Genomic DNA, 24,238 nt, shown 5'->3' with positions numbered 1-24,238 from the left:
TTGTATTAATAAATTTAATTATTTCGTTTAATTACAAATATCGAACGTAAATGCACACATTGTCCCGCAAAAATTACTGGCATTTTAAACTTTAAGGAATAATCTTGTAAAATCAACAGCATAATTTGTTCATGTAAAGCTGGATGATCGGAAACCTTTTTTTTCCCAATTTTTAACAGTTGAATCAATTCTCCATCGATTACACTTATGAGTTTGACTGAATTCTGATTTCCAAATAATCATCTATTTTAATATGGGAATGGATTAAAACATATATGTGCTCCCATGTGATTTTGGAATTTCAGTCTGGAATTCAATTCAAAAGCTTTGCTTTTCTTATTACTATTCATCTTTACTCCTGACAATATACAAGAACAATTGAAACGACCCAGATAAAATACTTGTTTTTAGATACAAGAGGGTAAGCATCCAGGAAAAAATGCGAATACACTGTTCACAAAAATCATTTACAAAACGCAAAGAATCTTTTGCTCGCACATATAGGACAACCTAGGAATTTGAAGCCGTGATAAATGAATAAAAACCTCGTATTATATGTGAGTAAATACGGTATTACATAGTAAATACTGTTTACATTGAATTATTTCAATAAAAAATCTTATATGAATACTTGAATTGTCAACAAACGTATAACAATTATCAGCAATAGTAAAAAAATATTCATTAGAATGAATTTTTGAATGATTATTAACTAAGGAGCAATATAATAAAGCTATTAAATACATAATAATATGCAGTAGACTCTCTGCTAACCAGAAAAAAAAATTGAAGGACTACTTTAAATAAAAATTAAAATAAAATCAATTTCTAGTAGAAATATAAGTTTTAACTTGGCATGCTGTTCTGTGAGTAAGCCCACACTTCATATGCCACATTTGTCATGTGTAACAATAGATCACATAGTTGGTTGTAATCTATTATTATTCAAATTTTGTCTTCTTACTCAATCCAAATTTGATTTAATTTGCTTTTAATTACTGTATTTCAATATTAATATCAAGTCAATACAGAATTTATGGTATGTCTGGTTTAGTATGGGATACAGTATTTATTAGGCCTATTTTAATAATAACTCTCAAGTGACTAGAAACTACATTTGTCTGGCATCTACCAATCCCCATGGATGTCAGCTAACTGAGAGTCTACTGTATATTGCATAAATAATAATATAATACTGTTATTATTATAATTCACTCAGTAAACGAGGGATAGTTGTTATTTGAATATGTTTGTATAATAAAATTTTTTCTTATTATTTAATAGAATAACAATTCTTTTATAACTGTTTTAGATAAAAAATAGATGTATTTTTTAAAATGCATTAATTTCAATGACAACATGATAATGAGGGACAAAAAGGATTTTCTATACATAAATGAATATCAATTCCATAAATCTTGATTAATTCTGACAAAAACTCATAATCATACACAGGATGCAAACCAACAAGTTTCATGTGATTTCTTGTCCAAAGTTTTGTTGAAGTTTTTGATACTTCCATTAATGTATCAAATAATAAATTATTCAATGAGAGGAAATATCTGAAAAATGAAATAAATTAATATTAATATGATTTATTTAAATATAAATTAAATTTAAAATCTGTACTAGGTTATACAACAAAAATAATTTTAGTATATTTTTAAAGTATTTCAAGAAATTTTTATATAATTTTATATGAAGAATTATCTTATCAGAGATATCATCAGCTACATCAGAGACTATCTTAAAAGTTTGAATCCAGGTTCTGTTTGGGGACAATTGACCATTATATCAGAATTTGGAGGATCACTTGTGTTTCAATCCCACTTTTCCTGTTGAGTGGCACATTGCTCCTACTGTTGGCATGCTGGTTTGGGGACCATCTCATATGACAGTCTGTCACCTATAATATTGGTGTAAAGGGTGTTGACAGCACAGCAATACATTCAGGAAATTCTGTCCTCTCAATAACTATTTTGCAGGAATATAATGCTTGAATGCATACAGCTAAGATCGCCCAGGAATATCCCCATCATGTTGCCATACATCCTTGGCCTGCCTGGTATTTAAATTTGTTGGTCATTGAGCATTTGTAGAATCAGATGGGATACCAGCTTTGGGATATAAAGTGCCAGTTGTAACACCTATGGGCAAATCTATCACAGGATAGCATACAATGCTTATATATCTCCATGCTTGAGTGTATTGTCACATGTAACTAGGCATAAGGAGATTCTACAAGGTACTAAAAGTTCTTTTAAATTGTACTATTGTTGCATAGGAAATTATCCTTTTGAAAAGAAAGGCAGCATCTGTATCAAGCTACGCCCGACCTTTCTCAGTTGAAGAGATAGATATGGCTCTGAAGAAACTAAAACCTAGTAAGGCCCCTGGCTTTGACGGAATACATCCTGAGTTCTTAATACATACTGGCAAGAACACAAGAGCATGGCTAGCACTATTTTTCACAGACATACTCCGGAATGGTATACTTTCACAAGAATTTAAGAAATCTAAAATAATAGCCATTTTAAAGCCTGGAAAATCATGCGAAAAACCAGAAAGCTACCGACCCATAGCACTTCTCAGCTGTTGCTACAAGCTCTTTGAGAGGCTCATCTACAATAGAATCAGCAACACCATTCTGGAACATGTACCAATGGATCAGGCGGGTTTTAGACCTAACAGGAGCTGTTGTGATCAAGTACTTTCTCTTACAACTCATATAGAGGCAGGCTTCCAAAAGCGCTTGAAGACTGGCGCTGTGTTTATTGATCTTACTGCGGCATTTGACACCGTCTGGAGAGAGGGTGTGGTGTACAAGTTTCTACAGATTATACCATGCAGAGCAACAGCCCATACCATCAACAGCATGCTCTGCGATAGGAAATTTCAAGTCTTTCTAGGGGATGGAATGAGCACCGATAGGAAGATACACAATGGACTACCTCAAGGATCAGTGCTCTCACCTTTACTATTTAACCTGTACATTTCTGATCTTCCAATTACTGCATCAAGAAAGTTCTGCTATGCAGATGATATCACAATAGCTGCACAACACAGTCAATTAGAGCAAATTGAGGAAACTTTGGAACACGATCTGGAGAGCCTGGGGCACTACTTCAAAAAATGGCGATTGTCTCCAAGTGCCACCAAAACAGAAGTGTCCTGTTTCCACCTGAATAATCAACTGGCAAATACAAGGCTGAATGTCTCTTTCTGTAATCAACCTCTTAGACATAATATGTACCCCAAATACCTGGGAATCACCCTTGATCGCACTCTGTCTTTCAAGACGCATCTACAAAATGTCGCTGGCAAGCTTAAGAGCAGGAACAATATAATACAGAAGCTTTGTGGCACCACGTGGGGATCAACTGCTAGCACGCTGCGCTGCTCAGCTTTAGGACTGGTTTATTCGTGTGCTGAGTATTGTGCCCCTGTCTGGATGAATAGCTCCCATACAAGATTGGTAGATACACAGCTTAATGTTACAATGCGCCTGATTTCTGCTACCATACGATCTACACCAGTACTTTGGCTACCATTGTTGGCAGGAGTCATGCCACCTGACCTGCGTCGATCTAGGGCCCTTGCTCGCAAGTCCCTAAAGATAAGCAAAAATCCTCAACTCCAAATTCACCAAGACATTCCATCCTTGAGCATTAATCGCTTGAAATCTCGGAATCCAACCCTCCTGGCAGCTCAAGACATGGCTATAACTGATGATGACTATATGACATTGTGGAAAAACCGCTGGGAAACAGGAATGGGGTCCCACTTGCATGGTCTGTTCTGTCATAGGGGAAAAGTCCAGGGTTTCGACTTACCTCGCAAAACATGGTCTGCGTTAAACCGTGTCAGGACGGGCCATGGCAGGTGTAGGGACTCTCTGTTCAAATGGAAGAAGGTTCCAAGCCCGGGGTGTGACTGTGGTGCTCCACGTCAGACTGTTGAGCACATTGCACGCAAATGCAGCCTCTGGGCTTACCCGGGAGACTGGAGTGACATATTAATGTCCACTTCAGAGGCCTTGAAGTGGATAAGCGAGTTAGATCTACAACTTTGAACGCTCTTTGTGTACATGTGCAGTCACACTTTTGTACAGTTTTACAATAGTTTAATTGCTTATAGACTTATTGCTTCTTGTTCTTTTATTTCACTTATGGTTTTGTATTATTCCATTTTGTTACGCTTTGTTCGTGTCATGTATAAGCCATACGCTAAATAAATAAAATAAATAAATAAATATCCTTTTGCTATAATATTATAATCATTTATTACCAATATCATTATGTTCATAATAAAAAATTTTCATTTGATTCCAATGCCTCCGTTTTGGTGCATAACTTTTGCCAATGAGAGTATATTAAATATTTTAACAATGTAATAAATAAATTAATTTATCTAACCTGTTTTGAAATTTTTCCATAGTTAAATAAATAATTGTAATTTATTAACATAAATTATCTTACTTGATTTGAGGTCTTTTCTGTTACATCTTAATATTTTCTCTCAAACTACTTTCAATCAAATCTAGTAGCTACATAATGTTCTCAAATAAATTGTCTTCATGCATAGAACTCATAACAGATATTGTAGCCATTAAAGAAATTGTGTTTATGATCAACTGTATTAAGAATTTTGATATTCCAGTTAACATCGTACTAACTTTGAGACTGGTAGCTAAAACAATTTTTTTTTCTTTGTGTCAACAGTTTAACATATTTTGCAAAAGAAGAATATGTAAATTTATAATTTATATAGTTTTCTCTTGGATAAAATGTTAGACTATTGACATAAACTAAAGAAAAATTTCTGTTTTAGCTTCCAAAGTCAGTGTGATGTCAACTAGAATATCATAAATATGTTGTAATAAATATTTTTTTTTGAATAATAAAATAAATCACTTACTAATTTCTTGCTAACAGAAACCTGTCATTATCATGATTGTCTCAGGAAATAATAACACTATCATCATTCTTCCTCTTTATACAGTGAACAAATATTAAAAATTAAAGACTGATTTTGACAAACAAATGAAAAAGTTTGCTCCCTTTCTATTGCCTAAGTAACAACAGAATTTGAAGAATAACTAAGATCAATCAGAAATGTTTTTATACAAAACTTGTTTATCAGACTAGAGTCACATCCATTCTCTTTCTTTTTGCTATTATCTTATTATCCTCTGGATTATTGGTTTCACCTAAACTCTTTCAGAAAATCTTTCCACTAGTATATACACACATGCCATGATTGAACTGTTTTCATGTCTCTGACTCTCATCCAGAGAAACAATTGTCATTTACTGTTGAAGCAATGAAACCTTGCTTAAGTGTCCCAAGAATCTTTTTCCCACCAGTAAAAGTTGAATGTAGTAATATTGGTAGTGTATTCATTCAGGTGGGATCTGATGAGAGTTCTTTTCCCAACATAAAGAAATCTTTTCTGCATATATATCAATTAAACTTTTCTTTTTAGGTACTGACAACTTATAGAATGAAATGTCTTTTTGTCAGCTAATTGTAACAGAATATTTTCACTTTCCATCCTGATTCCACAACATAACCTTTCAGACAAGACACATCATATCATTAATTAGGATTACATTCATTGTTTTCAAATTGAACTAAGCAACACTTATGCTTGAATTTAGAATTTATTTAGTGTGTTTCAAAATAGAAGCAAAGATATCTGATTTAGTGTCTGATTTTGGATACCAATTCCTTTCAATATTTGCTTCAGAGTGACTTAATTCAGTTCGTATATAATTGCTTTGAGCTTCTTTAGTGTTTCAAATGCCAGCAATGTTTACAAACATATAAATACATTACATATAAATAGAGTTGTTGTGTTGGAATTTAGACTCAACTGTCATGCTAAATTGTTTAAAACTTGAGGAATGTCAAGCAAAAACTGAGTGACATGTTTGTTTTTGTTTAGAACTGAACTGCTGAATGTGCTTCATAAGCACCAAAAATCCCAACTTAAATCTATGGCAGCATTTTTCCACAATATTCCTTGAGGACAAGATCTGATCAGGATTCCAAATAGCTTATAACATTCACTGACCTGGACTTGATATCCATACCAAACTTGATTGGGATTGATTGAGTAGTTTTGAAGGAGTTTACTTAAATACAACAATATTTGAGTGTAGAGAAATGAGCTTCATCACTCAGCTCAATTATTGAAGTTTAGATCACTGCTTGAGTCTGATTAAGATAAAGAATTTCTAACTGGAAAACACTAATCTCACACTAAAAAGCAGATAAATTCAAATTTTTTTCATTCAAATAATAATAAAAAATATTGAAATTTTTTTGTTTTAATTTTTACTATATAACATCTCTAAGATTGGTAACAATTAATTACAGTGTATAAAAGTTTATTATATATTAACTAGCAGGTAGGCCTGGCATTGCTCAGGCAAAAGTAATGATAGCGAAGATTAAGATATAGTGAACCTTACCCGTTTTCACAGAATGCAAGAATTGGGTCCCCCTGTTTCCAGACTAATTAGAGAATTTTTAAATGGGTCTAAAAATATGTTCGATTTCCCGCAAAAACGAAAAAACTGCATCTGCGTCTTGCACGTCGCTTTCTCTTAACACTTCCATTGTTGACTCTTCCATTCATAATGCTTCCATTGTTGACACTTCCATTGTTACTTAACACTTACATTGTTGATGGAAGTGTTAAGCCTTATTCCTGTCCCTCTCCCCCGTGGAGAGGAATTTCGAAAAACCCCTTCTTAGTGTGCGTTCTCATGACATACCCTAACTGTGTACCAAATTTCAACTTTCAACTCCTAACCGTTTGGGCTCTGCGCTGATTATTATTATTATTATCAACTCGTCTCGATTATATATATAGATAATCAATAAATAAATAACAAAAAGTCAAATAATTATTAATAATATTTCATCCTAAAATAGCCTAATTTAATTCACAGTTTAAAACTTACCCAGTAAACCATACTTCTTGACCATTATTTTCACAATTTTCATTTACAGATGCCTTATATAGAGTTCTAAAAAAATTTCTCAGATATATAACACAATTTTTAAAATATATAAAACAAAAACTAAATAATTATTTTAATTTATTACCTTATTTTGCATAATTCATTGTATTTAATTTTATCACTATTATTAGAATTCAACAACTGTTTTAAGGTTGGATTTGAAACTCTTAAATTATGGTTATCAATGTAAAGATCATATAAATGAGTCTTGGATTCAAAAATTTTTTCTGTTGTACCTATAAAACAAACAAAATATTTAATGTATATCATAATTTGTTTAATATAAATAAATTTTTTAAATATATGGATACTCACAAGCAATATAAAACATTTCATCTTGTAAAGTTTCAATATCAGCAATATTAACATAAAAAAGCGGTTGCGATATCGGATTTTCTATACTATGCATAGAATGTGCAACAAGACAGTTGGTACTGTAAACTAAATAATATATTACAACTTTATTGGTTTTAGATTATAAATTATTATAGATAAAATAGTGGTGAACAAAAACTAATATCATTAATTTATTCTTTTCCAACTAGAATTACATTACTGTAAAATAGTTTGCATAAAAATTATTAAAGAATTTTTTGAAATTTTTAAATGAATATTTTCAATATTATATAATATAAATAATAAAATCTATAAATTTCTAATATTAAAAAATATTCCCGTAGCTTTGAAAATCATGAATGAGATTTAATCACTATGAATGAAGATATTGTTGAATATATTTACAAATTATTCATTTGTTAAAATAAAATTTTTGAAATCGAGTAAAGTTTTAAAAAAGGTGTCAATAAATTGATTTTATGTTTATTAGAACACAAAAGTGATTTAATGACTTATTAATACCTTTTAATAATATCCCTTTATTCCTTTTTTAATATGATTAAAAAGAGATTTATTGATACCTTTTTGATTATATTATTGTGATTATGTAAAATATTAATGTTTCCGAGAAATATTCACACTATGCTTATTTGTATTTATATTTATTAAAAATGCTGTTATGTTGTAATTATACTTTTATCTTTTCTATTTTTAGAGAAGTTAAATGCATTTATAAATTCTTTTTTGTAATTTTGAAATTTCTATTTGTATCTTTAATATTTTGTAAAATTTTTAATTATTCTTTTTCTGTATTTTAGTCTAGCAATTTAACATAAATATTGAATAATATAAAATATAAATATATTTATATGAAGACAAATATGATTTCATAAGCTTTGCTTTCAAATTTATGTAACTTACTTTCCTGAATGATTTGTATTGTATAAAAACACCTTATAAATTTTAATTGTTAAAAAACATAAAATATACATGTGTAAACTTCTTACAAACATAATGTCTTATTATACAAAAGTAAAGCAAAAGCCTGGAAAAATATGCTAATGGCACATTACATACTAAGGTTTGTAGTTAGAGTGTCAGGTCTGGACTTGTGCAAGCAAAAATATAGTATTGTTACTAAAGATCAAATGTCAAAAGAATTACTATACATAATATAAAAAATTCTATTTATTAGTGAAGGCTGTATATGTACAATTCAATAACACTAGAAAATGTTTGTAAAATAAAAAAGACTTTATCAAACCAAAACAAATATGTAAAAAACCTTCCCAATAATTTGGAAGGTTTTTTGGATCTAATTTGGTTCTAACTTATCTCCACACATCTGACAAGAAACATAGGAATCAATATTTTTAAAAAATATACAATGAATCTTACAAATATGACTATGCGTCACCAAAACTGTTACTGGGAAACCTTCGGTCGATCACTTAATTCTTAACACCACCTCATTTGAATCTAAGATTCACCTCGTCTGAGTCATCTCCTTTTTATGGGGCAGGTGTGGTGATGTTACAATGTATCCGCCCACTCGCCCTATTTACATACTTACACAGTAACATTTTATTTGTTCTAGTATTTGCTTTTTTTTCTCGTGTCATCTCCCCACAATTTTATACTTTTTTTGTGTTGTCTGGTAACAATTTGGGGGTGGGAGATTATTCTTTTAACTTTCTGTAGAAGTCTCCCACCCCAAGACATCATTTTGGGATGATGACGTCATTTTTCCTGTCCACAGTTTTCATAAGGTGAATTTTAATATTTAGAATTTTTGACCGGAAGATGTGGTAGTCAATCCTTAATGAAATAAAACGTACCAAAATAATTAGAATAATGAACTGAAAATAATCCCCAAACAAAATAGAATAGTTTGGAATTGACTCCTTACATGAATAAAAACATTTAACTATTTTCCAGTTTTATAGACATTTTTAATATAATATACAGGTGGTTAAATTTCTGTCTGAAATTTTAGAAATGGAATAAAACTGAATGTATTACACAGTCCCAATTTATTTTTTCTCTAGGTACTCCTGCTTTGCATGCTGATACTTCTCCCATCATTTTGGCACTAAAGAGAAAACACTCAAAACACTTCTACACACTTTGAGGCAACCTGAAGTCACTGACACTGACAGCACAGGAGGCAGTAGAGGAACTCAGATGGTAAAAAGTACAAGATTGACAGCTTAGAGAGGCAAAGCAAAAATAGTTTACACATTTTTATTGAAATTTTTATCTTAGCAAAAAATAAGTTATTCAGGAACTAGGAATTGGACAAGACCTAAAGTTTACTGATTTGGAATTCTTTTAATTGTAGGGCCTGTGCATGTGCGCAATCTGCATTTATTGATAGTAATTCATCCATCACTGATTGTTGTCAAAACAATGGGAGAGTATATTCAGCAAGATATTCAGTACCAGTGGTGGATCCAGAACCTAAAGGGGCTAACTCAAAAATTTTAAATGTTTGAATAATTAAAGTATATACTTCTTATTCACATGTAGATGACGATTGTATTGCAAATAGTCTGATAAACCATATTTGCCATCATAAATGTTTTTAAAAACAATGATTTGAAGTTCAAACAAATAAATGTTAATTTTTTGTGTCAATGTGGAGGATTTAAGTTCCTGTAGCCCCCATGGATCTACTTCTGCTCAGTATATTAACATTTTATTCTAAAATAGCAATTAGAAGCAGATAATATTAATTTAATAGTAAGTCTTCTGATTATTAGATTTCTCTTTTATTTATCAAGCAATAGATTTTAATGAAGAATTAATTAGTTTGATTTAACTTCATATAAATGGCACATTTAGAAAGCCTAATTTATTTTCAACATTTATTGCATATAATGTTCATTCCAATGTGAAAGATTATTATTCAAGGCAAAACTTTAATGTAATATTAATATTATGCATTATTTTTTTAACATAACAATATTAAATTATACAATATATATTATAAACTGTAATTTTTTTAAATAAAAGAAATATTTACCTCTATGACAAACATTTCCAATTGGAGGAGAAGAAAAAAATAATATCCTTTTTTTCAGAAGAGCAAATTTCCAAAGAACAAATATTTTATCTTCAAAAAATTTTACAAATTCTGAAAAGCATTCTTCTGGATGTCTTGTCTAAATATATAATAAAATGAAGACTTTTATATGTGTATTATGATTAACCAACCACAAAAAAGTATTTTAAAAAAGTGACTTTTTTATTAGCATATTTAAATATTTATAACTACCATTTTACAGTTTATCCTTATTATAGAATGTATCTATGGTATTATTTTATAATACATTAGAGTCCCGTACAACACGCAAATAAAGCAAGCAGCAACCCTCAAATTTTGTTGATCAGAGGTATACATTTTTTTTCAACTTATAGGCCAAGGTTTAAACTTTCATAAATCGTGTGATAATGCAGGTTTCGATAACGCGATTTCCTATAATGCGTAACGAATCCTCCACTTTGTATGGGACTCTACTGTACTAAATTTTATGCAAAAAGCTGCTTCAAATGCAAAATAAACCATGCTTTAGATATACTAATTTTAATTATTAAAAATGTTTGTCAAAAAATATAATTATTTTATGTTTTTAAATTTTATTTCTAAATTAATTTTATAATTACTATTGTAAATTAATGGCAAGATTAAAAAAGACATCACAATGTTTATAATAATGTCTGTAATGTTAATTGTAATTATTTTCAAGCTTTGTCATTATCTAAAAGTATATTTATTCCAAACTTTCATTCTTAAATTTTGAAAGTAATTAAGCAAATATTTAATTTTAATATTAATTAATTTTAAATTAAATAAGCCAATAATTAAGCAAACTAATTAATAAAAAAAACAGTTAATAGTGCTATTTGTGGTTGAATGTATTTCCTTTACACTTAATTTTTATAACAAAGCCTACTACTAAATAATAATTTCCAACAATAAAATAATTTAAAAATGTAGAAGAAAAGTAAAAGTGGTGCAATTTTATTGAACACAACTGTATATAAAATTTTAGAAAAATGCAAAACATTTCTCTAACAAAAATAAGAAATTCAAAAAGTCGGATTTTTACAGTTCCAAAATGAATCATTGAAGAAGAAAAAACAAAGAAGGTTGCTTCAGATTCCTATAATCACAAAATAATAAGAATAAAATAAATCAACAAACTAAATTATTACAATTTAAATGATTAAAACGTAATTAAAGCAATAAATACTTAATTCACTTTGGTTCCAATACACTCTTTTGAAACAGAAAATGATAACAGAAAAACAACTTTGAAAGAATATAAATTACAGATATTACAAATTATCTTAGATAATATAAATAGTAGTACGTAATCCAGGTATCACAATAATTTTATGAAAAAATGAATCTATCAGTTATAGGATACTGAGTTTAAACATTTATGCCAACAATATTATCCAAGATTATCCTATTGGTAGATAATAAAAATCTCATAAAAATAATACATAGCAATAGTTACAACAGTTATCCATAGAACAACAATTGCTACTGTACAACTGGTTAATTTAGAATTAAAAAAAACAACTATAAAAACCTAAAAACCAGCAAAATTATTTAAAAATGTGAACGTTTTCACCCATGTTCAATGGGCATCATCAGGCAAACAACTGCTGAGATAAACGAGAGGAGGAAATCATGGCGGGCTCATATATACAGGATTCAGACAAACACCACAGAAACATTTTGGAATTAACCGATCTACTCTATCATTTGTCCTTTTTCTCGTTCGAAGGAGAAACATTCCTACAAAACAAGGGTGTCTATGGGCAGCCCAATATCTGACATGTTATGTGAATTAGTCATGCACCAGCTTGAGACTCTCATCCTTCCCACCTTCAACAACCACATTCTCCTTTATGCAAGATATGTTGATGATATTCTTATAATTTGGCAGAATAAATCCTTTATCCTAGATTTCCTACAAGAGATCAACCCCAATACCTATGGCCTTGAACAGGATGACCCACATACAGTTTATTTCCTACACCTCTAGATCTCCTCAAACAATGGACACCTATCTACTCATGTTTACAAAAACCTACCCACCACCCAACCTTTCATCCCCGCCTCTTTCCAAGATCTGTTCACTTTCAAGATGGCTGGATTCAGAGCCTTGATTCAAAGAGCATTCCATTCTCCCATTTGTCTAACACACAAGATAGAGAGGAAGAGTTCCTTATGATCACCCATTATACCACTCAGCATGCTACTCTCCACACATTATACAGGGCCTTATTCGTCGACTTTACAACACCACTTTCACCCTGTAATTAAATCACTCCCAAGATACAAAGTACAAAACTGTCACTTACAACAAAATGCTTGCCACCCTATACAAAGAAATTTCCAGGAGAAATAACTTTCAATTAGCTTTCCATAGAAGTCTCTCGATTTCCTTCCTCCTCTCCCATGCTAAAGACTATCTTGACAGGCACCACTGATTGATGACTGGGATACTGTAGACATCTGCATCTACAGTATCCCAGTCATCAATCATAGGTCCAACTGCCACTTGCAATACATAGGAGCTATGACTCACCCTTTAAATACCCACCTCAAAGACAATTGTATGTCTATCAAAAAAGGTTTGGCCAACACCACTTTGGCTATCTATGCCTCCAACCGAGACTTCCATGTTAAATTCTGCAAAGCATGCCTATTACATAATGCATCTAAGCAACCTTTCCTTAAGCATCTGGAGCAAGTGGAAATATACAAGGCCATTTGCAATAACACAGCCATTAACTTTCATGATGCTGATTCCTTCCCCACAGCATGGAAGTCTTTCTATGAAATATAAATTCTCACTGTCCTCCCCTCCCCATTCTCTCGTCTTACATCATACATCATCTTCCCCTACACACGTGTTCGGCAATCCCCCGTTTATCTCAGCAGTTGTTTGCCTGATGATGCCCATTCAACACGGGCAAAAACGTTTGCATTTTAAAATAATTTTGCTGGTGTTTAGGTTTTTGTAGTTGTTTTTTAATTCACAGTTATACCGATTTATAATTTACTTAAAATAGATATCAAATCTAAACAAAAACATTTTTAATAAATGTTATGAAAATAAGATTGTCACTAGAAAATTTAATATGTTCAATTTAATAATTAAAACACAATTCTATATAAAAATAAAGTGATTTATACTAACCTCCATAACTGAAACTAAAGGTCTAGAAATATTGACATTATAACTTGGTAGCAAAATTCCCTTTTCCTCTTCATAATAATTTATCAGGTTGTCATAGCAATCAGTATGCTCAAGAAGAAATCTGTTAAATAATAATAAGATTTACTTAAAACTTAAGCAATATAAAAATTTAGAATATGTTTGAATAAAATTACATTATTATTATTCTGTTTCTAAATAAACTAACAAAATAAATTAAACTTTATAGTTATCTTAACTGAAATGTTGTATGTAAATAATTTCAGTTTATATTTGTTTTGTAACAAATTTTATGTCATATAAGACAGATGTTAAATAAAAACTTATAGTATCTTTCAAATTGTCAAATTCATAAACATTATATATTATTTGAAAATTTATATTAAGGATACTCAGCTTATATATATATATCTAATAAAAATCTTAAATTCTACCTCTTTTAAATTCCTCACTTTCAGGAATTTATTCTTTTTGTCAGATGTCAGATTTTAATTTTTAATCATAAAAGTTCAAAATTCTAAATTCTATATGCCAATAAATTAAATGCAAATACAGAAAATTCTTGTTAATTCAAATTCTGACAGTTTGAAATCCCATTAGTTTGTAACTGTATTATTTGTTCAAGCTGGGGGATCTAGGGATATATATGTTAAAGAATTCAGTTAGTTCATATATAATATGGCTACTTTAAAATTTGAAATAAAAATTCTGTCTGAAATGTTATATGTACATATTAATTCATACATTTAGATCAAAGTTCATGTGTCTCCATGGTACAAGAGAATAATAGACTATAAACAACTCTAGTCTGGTCAATATAGCTTTGCTTTTACAGTAACACATTTTTGGGTGAGCTATGACTCACCTTACCCATCAACTACCCTTTTCCTCAACTCAAACTATGGTTGGGTTTCAAGGGTTGGAAAATTTGCCTACAAGTAGCGGACTGAGATATTTGTAGAGCTCTATGCTACTAGATTTGAGTGACTTACTACCTTTTTGTATATTAAGTAGCCCAAATTATTTTTGTATATAAAAAATAATTTGGACTACATTTCAAGAATTTTGCTGTACTTTTTATAAAACCTATCTGTCAATGTGTGAGGTTCTCTCTGGACATGGATTGTTTACCCTGCAGTGTTAGTAAAGTATATGATATCATTTTTGCTAAGACTAGCTGATATCTGTTGTACAACCAAGTAGTTCATAGCAAGTGGGCAGAAAGTAAACATGTTTTGCTTGTCAAAGTGATTTTCATGGAGATAGCTCCAAGAGAAACTACAAAAAATATTTATTACAAAAGTCTAGACATTCTCTGGAAGATAGACAAGAATGAATATTTGAAAAGTGAGATTGCAAGAGCTTTCAATATTCCTTTTTCAACTCTTTCAACATGACTAAAAATCTGTAACAAACTTGAACAGCTGAATCCAGTGCTGAAATCAGAAACAGAAAGGTCTACAGACTGCTAAATATAAGCAAATAGAAAAGACTCTTTCCCAGTGGTTTTGTGATGTGTGCACAAAAAATATTCCCATCAGGATCTCTGATCAAAGAAAAGGCTGTTATGTTGGTGTCATGCATGGGTATCAATGACTTCAAGTGTTCCTACTGATAGTTGTGCCAATTTCAAGCTTACCACAATATCATATTTCTGAATGCCTGCATTGAATCTGCATCAATAAACATTAATGCTGCCAAATCATAGCTTAAAAACTATTAAACTACTTGTCCCATACTACAAGAATATGCTGAACATGACATCTTCAACTTACATAAGTCAAGTTTGTTCTACAATTTGATTTCATCAAAAATATTAGCACTGAAAGACAAACACAGTAAGGAATGGATCACAGCCATGCTATGTTGCAATGCAGATGGCACAGGGAAATTTACACCTATAATAATTGGCAAATTTGCCAATCCTTGTTGTATGAGGGACAACTACAGTTACCTTGCCCACATGAGTTGAATAAAAACTCTTGGATGACTGCAAAGATATTTTGAGACTGGTTGTTATGCTTTCAAAACAAAATGTCAACACAAAAGGAAAGGTCTTCTTGCTAATGGATCAAGTGTTGCCCCACAACATTGAAGGCTTACATCTTCCCAATGAGCAGGTGCTATTTTTACCAGCAAGCACTACCAGTGTTATCCAGCCCTTAGAACAAGGCATAATTTCACAACTGAAAACTGGGTACAGGAAGTGTTTGGTGTGGTACATGCTTGAAGCGATTTCTCAAATGTATTGCTGATGAAATAAGAAGATGAAATGTCGGATGCTCTGTGGAATGTTATGGCTGTCTGGCAAAAAATTCCAACTGAATGCATAAGAAACTGCTTTGCAAAACCAGGTTTTGTTCAATGGTTATGCAGATACTGGTAACATTGAAAACAGCCAGTAAAATGAAGAGCTTGAAGTGCCATCTGAATGGGAAGCTTAATGGAAAATATTGACTGCATCATGAATTTATGTGAATGTAAATGACAATATTGTAACAACCAATGACATCAACTTTAATAAGACAATACTAAACCTAGAAGGAGTCACAGTACTAGTGCAAATACTAGATGTTTGCAGTAGTGACAACAAAGATGAGGAGGCACTACTACAAAATCCTGTCAATTGCAAAGAAATTTTTGCAGTTCTGTCCATTATTGATATGAAGCTTGAAGATAATGCTGTGATTGCTAGCAAGGATATTTGTCTTTCCCTTGAGAAGCTGTGCACCTTTGCACATAAACAATACAAATGGACAGTGAAGCAGTCCACACTTGATGCTTTTTTTTGTCCTGTGGGGAGATGTTGCTACATGATCAATGAAAAGATGGCTGTCATGGTAAGCCTGAACACAGTATCACAGTATGCATAACATTGTTAATGTTGAATTATACAGTAATTATAATAATAATAATTTTTAATTAATGAAAGTAGTGTTCTGTATATGTAATCATATTCTGTTTGAATAGGGAAGTCCAAACTGGTTGAATGTAATATGAAATATAATAACCACAAATCTCAAGATTAGTCCAGCAGAAATAAAAAATAACACTTTTGTAACATTTTAAACCTACTCTGAACATGCCATCACATTCTAATGTTCCTGAAGATGAGTTTTATAGTAGTTCAAAAACATTAGAAAAGTGTATTTTTGATTCCTGTGAACTAATCCTGAGGTTTATGGAGATCATATTTCCTATTAATAAATTACATCAGATATATGGCATTTGGAATATTGCACAGAAATATGTAACTCTCAGATAATTCTAAACTTGATATTTTGAAGTTGGGATTATTATTTCCCCAAATTTTGAACTAACAAGGATTTCCTGTAGTTATGTACATAAATTAACTGCAACTCATAAATAATTTACTTTTATTTATGAATAAATTATGTTATGAATATGAATAAACTAGTCAAATTAATTCTAATTGTTGAAAAAGTAAACAAAAATTTGAATCAAAATATTATATAATCTTTTAAAAAAAATTTAATAAATTTTTTTACTCTATTTTTTTATGCATATGTTTTGATACATAATATTTGTTTTGAGAAAAAATAAAATTCAAATACTTCATACAATAAAGCCACTCTGTGAGCTTATTAAAAGGACTTTATCTAGAAAAGTAATGGAATTTACTGTATTTCAGATTAGAAGCAGATGATCTCCAGATGAGAGTTTAAGGTGCATGTAACTCGTGATTAGCCAAATAAAATAAGAACTCTGAAACCTGACACCCCTATGTGCAAGAAATAGCTAGATCAGCAAGAGTCTACTGTACTAACAAATATATTAATAGTAACAATGTTAACATAGCTATGAAATTTTTTAATTGCCTCATTAAAAAAATGTGAACACAAAATTACTAAGTATAATGAAGACAAACTATTTCTTTGACTGAACATTTCAAAATGTTTACTCAAATATAATTCCATTTATATGTTCAATGTAAATAAACCTTTAAAAAAAAAACTATGGAAAATATTGAACATTTTCTTGCTTTAGGTATAATAAACTGTTTTTATAAATTTTTTATATGTCATTTTCTAGTGTTTTTATATAAATTTATAATATATATATATATCATTTATTTAAATAAAAAAAATCAGCAATTGTCATTTGTTTTTTTGATTTAAAATAGTTTTTTGAAATAAAATCATGCCACTTTTTCAAAAGGATTGTATCAATGGCAAATGAAAAGCAAAATTTATAAAAAAAAAAAATAGCATGTTATAAAAAGAGCAAGGTCTTATTAAAAAAATGGAAGCAAAATATAGATTATCGTGCTTCCATTTTTTTTTATTAGACTTGTCATTTTGTAGAAATATAATCATAACAACAGATCAATATGACTATAAACTGAAATTTCAACTTAAATGAATAAACAATCTTTATCATAATTTATTGAAATAAACTATTTTATCCAAACTAATTTATTTCAAAAACTAATATTTTCAACCAAATCTGCAGCCATTCTCAGGCTTTATAATCAAATAATTAATAGAATGATTTTTAAACAAAATGTAATCATCTATTTAAAATTTATTTTGTATTCTAGTACTTTCTATATATTAACAGGACTTATTATACTGGAAATTATGGATGCAGATATTTAGTCTTACAGATCAAAAATAATGTTCTTTATTTAGTTCACCTGAACACATACACTTTAAACATGTGTTTCGGACTTGTTCGTCCCTCCTCAGCAGGCCTTTAAACGACACTTTCTACAATTAACAATAAAAACATTTCTTGGTACAATTATAACTAAAATTAGTTAAAAACACAAACATTTCCCAAAAATAACTAATTTTAACTAATTTAGTTTAGTTTTTAACTAATTTTAGTTTAATTGTATCAAGAAATGTTTTTATTGTTAATTGTAGAAAGTGTCGTTTAAAGGCCTGCTGAGGAGGGACGAACAAGTCCGAAACACATGTTTAAAGTGTATGTGTTCAGGTGAACTAAATAAAGAACATTATTTTTGATCTGTAAGACTAAATATCTGCATCCATAATTTCCAGTATAATAAGTCCTGTTAATATATAGAAAGTACTAGTATACAAAATAAATTTTAAATAGAGTTAAAAAGGACACAAAGGCATAATAATTAAAATGTAATCATATCTTTCTTAAAAGTTGTTTCCATGTTTTTCAAACAGCAATTTGCAATAAAGCTATAATAGATCTATTAAAATACATATTTTAACAATGGACTTCAATAAACAACTAAACTAACCATAAGATATTGTTTTCTCATAAACAATATTAGATATATCATATTTTTTTTAATATTCTTTAGTTTACCTGACTTGGTTTTTTAGGAATGATTTGTGTTGATGGAGTGAAGCATAACTTATAGAAAGAATTCCTACTGATTTCATTCTTGCTCCTCTTTCTTCTGCAATATTGACAGACATATTTTCAAAGCAAGCTAAGCCATACAGCTGATTCCATTTAAAATAACTGTATTTAAATGAAAAAAAATTATTTTAATATTAATAATTCAATTTAGTCAAAAAATATCCAATAAATTCAATAAATAATAAATGTAACTTAAAAGAAAAGAAATACATTATGAATATTAAATACTATAAAATTCAAAATAGTCAGTATTAAATTACACATTACAATAACAAGTTACAAGACTATTCTTATTTTTGTTATAAGACTATTTTAGTTGAAAGTGTTTTCAATAATCACATAAAATAAATCATAAAAAAGTATTAAAATTAAATTAATGATAAATTTTTACATTTTTAGTAGTTAAATAAACATATATGATATAAAACAAAATAAATTTACAACATAATATCTTAAATCTACAGAAAACTTCACAATGATATCATTATTAAAAATGATTTATCTTTCTAACTTAAAGAAAATAAAGAGCCCCTGCAATGATGTCATCTCTGCATGTTAGATTTGCCTGTTCAGGAAAACTGACATGATCATCTATTATACCTTAATAAATTAATGTAATGGTTATCAAGATGTAAGGCACTAAATGTGCTTCATTTTAGGAGCTGGATAACTCTACTGTTTCTCTATATTTACAAAAAAGCTTTTTTGGTAAATTATTTTTTTCTGTAAAATCAGTTTTCAATTGCTTTTTAAAAAAATAATTAATAAAATATTTCATTGAAATTTTTAATTTTAAGTGAAATAGCAAACTTGATACATATTAACACAATATCATAAAATATAGTTATGTCAATACATTAAATATATTTATTTTCATATTAGTTTATCATATCAACGTTCATAGTATAGTACTGAATTTTTTAATTGTCACACACAGTTGTTCTAAAAATGAATTTAAAAAATTAATATAAACTTATATTTATAAGAACAATTAATTTATTAAAAGTACTTACACAAAATCAGTCTGTACTTTATGGGAACCACTTGTCATTGCTTTGAATTCGATTCCAGAAAGATTATAATCATTTGGTAGAGCCCATTCTAAAATATTACCTAAAAAAATAACTTTATTAACAACTACTTCCAAAATATTCCTGGTAAATTTTTTAATAATGTATTATTTGCTTTTATTTTTCTAAATGAACTTTTAGAAAGTTTGTTTTAAAAGTTGCTTTTAGCATATCAAATATAAAAATTTTATTCATTAAACATTAATTTTTTTTTTTGTTTGAATTATCAAATGGGAGGGGTCAAACTCTAAAACTCTTTCCCATGCATGGCCTTGTTAGTGTTACCAATAAGTCCTTGTGATTTTTGTTGATAGATAGTAGCAGACATTATAAAAGTAACCAACTTCAGTTCTAATTTTGAAAGTGCATAACCATTTAAAATGAACTTTTCAATGTTTACTAAAAAGAAAAAACAAAATAGTTGTGTTTTGTGTGTTTGATGTCAACTGAAAGAGGATAAATGAAATCCATCTTTTTCCATGGAATAAACAATGAAGAAACAAAATCATCAAGCATTTTTATCATATTATGCTTTTTTTTTTATTTATAAAAGGCAAAAACATGGTGCAAACATGTAAAAAGATATATATGGTGTATAATGCCTTGAAAGAATGTGTCCCAAAAATAGTTTGCAAGATTTTGTTGATCTGCAAGATCTGGAGATTTTTCTATCCAAGACACACCACACTTGGGCTGGCCACAATACATTGACATTGACACTGACAAAGTGAAGGAGCTAATCGATATCATTCCTCACTACATGAAACAAGAGACTGCAAGCATTATCATCCAAATATCAAAATCAAGCATAGAAAATCATCTACATCAACTTGATTACATTAGCAGCTCAATATTTGGGTTCTACATGAATTGACTTTAGTAAATCTCCTAGAACACATTTCCATCAGCAATACACTAAGAAAATGTGAAGAAAGAGATCCATTTCTGAAGAAGGTAGTAATGGGTGTGAAAAATAGATCAAATACAACATAGAACACAAACGATCATAAGGGCTGCATGGCAAACCATCCCAAACCACTTCAAAGCCAGGGCTTAACAAACTACATCGGGCTTTCAATTTGGTGAGACTTGAAGGGTATTGTATTCTACAAGCTTCTTTCAAAGAACAGAATAATCAATTCAAATATGTACTGTGGTCAGCTAGACAAATTGAATACAGCTATCCATGAAACATGCATAATTCTTTACTTAAAGACAGTTCTTTCTTCAAAGAATTATGCATGTTTCATGGATTTATTGTAACTATTTTTGAATAACTTTAAAACATACATGTTTCAAAATGATTCAAAAAATAGTTATAATAAATGTAAGCTATCTGAAATTCTTTGCTCACTGCAGTAGAACTATTACCATAATCTTTGTGTCACCTGCCCCTAATAGTAAAATGAGATACTATTATAAGTAATTATCCCTCTCTGTAGAAATTTCACAAATCACATATACATTATATGCAATATATCTTTGGTCTTTTTTCCATTACAATGCAATATTTAATGAAACCATTTCTATTTTTACAAATTCATTTATTCACAAATTAGCTGATACAAGCAATTTCTTAATTATAAAGAATTTCATTATGTAACTTAAAAAGTAAAATATTATAATACTATAACAATTAAATTTAGAATATTTTTGCTATTATATACTACTAAATCTATAATTTTCCAGTAATAAAATAACATTCACAAAAATTCCCTAAACTAAAAATTATAAGAAAAATTCTAATTAATTTTATCTTGAAACATCCAGTTTAATACATTTACATATTGTGCATAGTATACGCACTAATATGATAATGCATTACACTAATTGTAATAAAATTAAAAATTATCAGAATTCTATTGTAAATATTTCTATCTGATGATAATTTTATCTATCAATTATTTTTATTTATACTTTTCTGTTCATCAACAGTTTTTAAGCATTTGCTTGATAAGATTATAATTCTTGAAGGAACAAATTGGCTTAAATGAATTGTTTTTATATATTTCATTTACAAATATCATTAATTATTTATATTTTAATTAATTAATTATGGCTATTATAAATTTGTTAAAATTATTTTTACAGAATATTTTTAAAAAATGTTTTAGTATGCTTTACATAATCCTATTAAAAATTTCAATAAAATGGCAAACACTAATATTTTTATATAAAATTAAATTACAGAATAACAGTCTTTTGATGTTAATTTTCAATGCCAAAAAACAGTTATTCTGTAATGTTAGTTGTAAAATTTTGAGTTTTTATGTCATTATACAAAACATATTGTTAAGATAACAAATGCAACAATTTTCCTAAAAATAGATCCAAAATATTTTTTGATGGCCTTTAAATTATATAACATGAAAGTTCTTTGTTAAATGAAAGCATTTCTACTTGATTGCTTCTTGTTCTCTTTTAGATTGTTGAAAGCATGAAGCATTTCTATTCGTTACAATGAAATCGTAAGAATCTTTAACTCGACTGTCAACATACATTGCATTTTATAACATCAATGTCTTATTAGGTAACACATTAGTTTAGTTTAACTATAAATTAGTAGTCGCTCTATTTAGATACACTACTATAATGACCTGTGACCAGTTAATAATTTATAAAATTGTAATCCTATCAACACTATATATAAACTGTTTTTAATTAATAATTAAACAATATAATGGATTCTTAAACAGAATTGTTCCATATCAATTAATTCAAATGATTATAGGTATATTAATATAGATTTTATCAAAAATTCGTACTTAATAAAAATTAAAAGAAAATTTAATAAATTTTGAATGAATTAAAGTTCATTCAACTTATATTAAGCTATTCCTTTAATCATATTTTATTGATTTTCAAATATAAATTATACAGAAACTTGAACAAAATCAATAATCATATACATATATAAATTCTTTCATTCATTAATGAACATTTTCCAACTAAAACGAAATAGATGGGATAAAACTAAAAATCTTGGATGCGTTTAAAAAAAACTAATTAATATAATAATAATAAATTATTTACAATAAAAACATTGAACAAAGAAACGAGATTTTAGTATAGATTTAGATTAATATTTTCTTACTTTAAAAATTTAGATATTTGAACAAATTGTAAACAAATGAATTTGCAGAATTTTTTGCTTGTTTTTCCTATCACATTATTAGCTTTACACTATACGATGACTAATCAATACAAACAAATTTGCAAGATATAAAACAAATAATTTATTATTTAATGCTTTCAGTGTTATCGATGCATTATTGATAACCACTTTCAAAAAACGCATAATACTTTGGAAGCAGGGTCGAATTGGTGGGCAGGCATCCCTAGTACATTCCCAGGTCCTCTAAACAAAGAAAATAATAAAAATAAAATTAAAAAATATGTAGTTATCGTACGTCCTACCGTAGGTTCCAAATAAATTTCAATCTTTACACCATTCACTTTTAATTTACAAGATTTAATTTTTATTTGCGTTAGTCGCTAAGGGAACCTTCACAATTTCGAGTGCCTTATAAATAAATCCGTCCCCGTCGGGAAGGGATTTAGCATCAAAAGCAAAACGAAAAGACAAAGAAATTAAACTCAGAAAACTGAAATCGGGAAAGTCTGGTGAATAAGCAATAAAACAGTGACTTTTACACTCTATTATTCATATATTAATTAATTAATTAAGCAAAAAACTGAGACAGATATTTGTAAAATCAAGTTTTAAATAAGTAATTACATAATATGGATTTTTTTTTTTCCAAATATTTGAATGTACAGTTCAGTGCAATAATATGATTTCTTTTGTTGTTTATAAGTTTTACATAATGATAATGATAATAAATACTTAGGAGTGGTTCTGACATACCTGCTCTAATATCAAAAACAACAACAAAGACCGAAACTAGAGTTTTAGATCCCTTTTGATTTCTATCATCACAATGAGTATAGAAATTTCCAACAGAACAAGTTATATTCTCTAATTGATCAAAATTATTATCGAAATCGTGGAATGTTTGTTTTAATAGAGGTGATTTGTCGTCTTCATCGCCCATTTTACGTATAAAAAAAAAGGTTATTTTTCGATTCCTAAAATGCTATTGTAATGGACTGAATGCCATTTATTTCGCGTTAAAATCCGCCAGGATCGAGATTATCGATCAGCTGATGAGAATTACTATTATTATTTTTTATTT

The 24,238-nt window shown here is 29.0% G+C and overlaps 1 protein-coding gene across 1 annotated transcript; it reads right to left on the bottom strand.

Moving 5' to 3' along the window:
* Nucleotides 1–916: 916 nt before the first annotated feature.
* LOC136980220 (DENN domain-containing protein 11-like) lies at nucleotides 917–24,237 on the bottom strand. The gene is made up of 9 exons (XM_067276309.1): nucleotides 23,911–24,237; nucleotides 19,986–20,085; nucleotides 18,916–19,074; nucleotides 13,588–13,708; nucleotides 10,392–10,530; nucleotides 7,346–7,471; nucleotides 7,116–7,266; nucleotides 6,971–7,036; nucleotides 917–1,562 (listed from the first exon to the last, which is right to left on the bottom strand). The coding sequence occupies exons 1-9, from the start codon at nucleotides 24,095–24,097 to the stop codon at nucleotides 1,349–1,351; spliced, it is 1,263 nt and encodes a 420-aa protein (XP_067132410.1). The 5' UTR covers nucleotides 24,098–24,237; the 3' UTR covers nucleotides 917–1,348.
* Between the last annotated feature and the right edge of the window lies 1 nt (nucleotide 24,238).

Source organism: Centruroides vittatus, unplaced genomic scaffold (genome assembly GCF_030686945.1).
Source record: "Centruroides vittatus isolate TY-2023 unplaced genomic scaffold, ASM3068694v2 contig_680, whole genome shotgun sequence".
In the NCBI taxonomy this organism is placed as follows: domain Eukaryota; kingdom Metazoa; phylum Arthropoda; class Arachnida; order Scorpiones; family Buthidae; genus Centruroides; species Centruroides vittatus.
The sequence above is the reverse complement of the archived record's forward strand: the minus strand, read 5'-3'. Positions and strand labels throughout refer to the sequence as shown.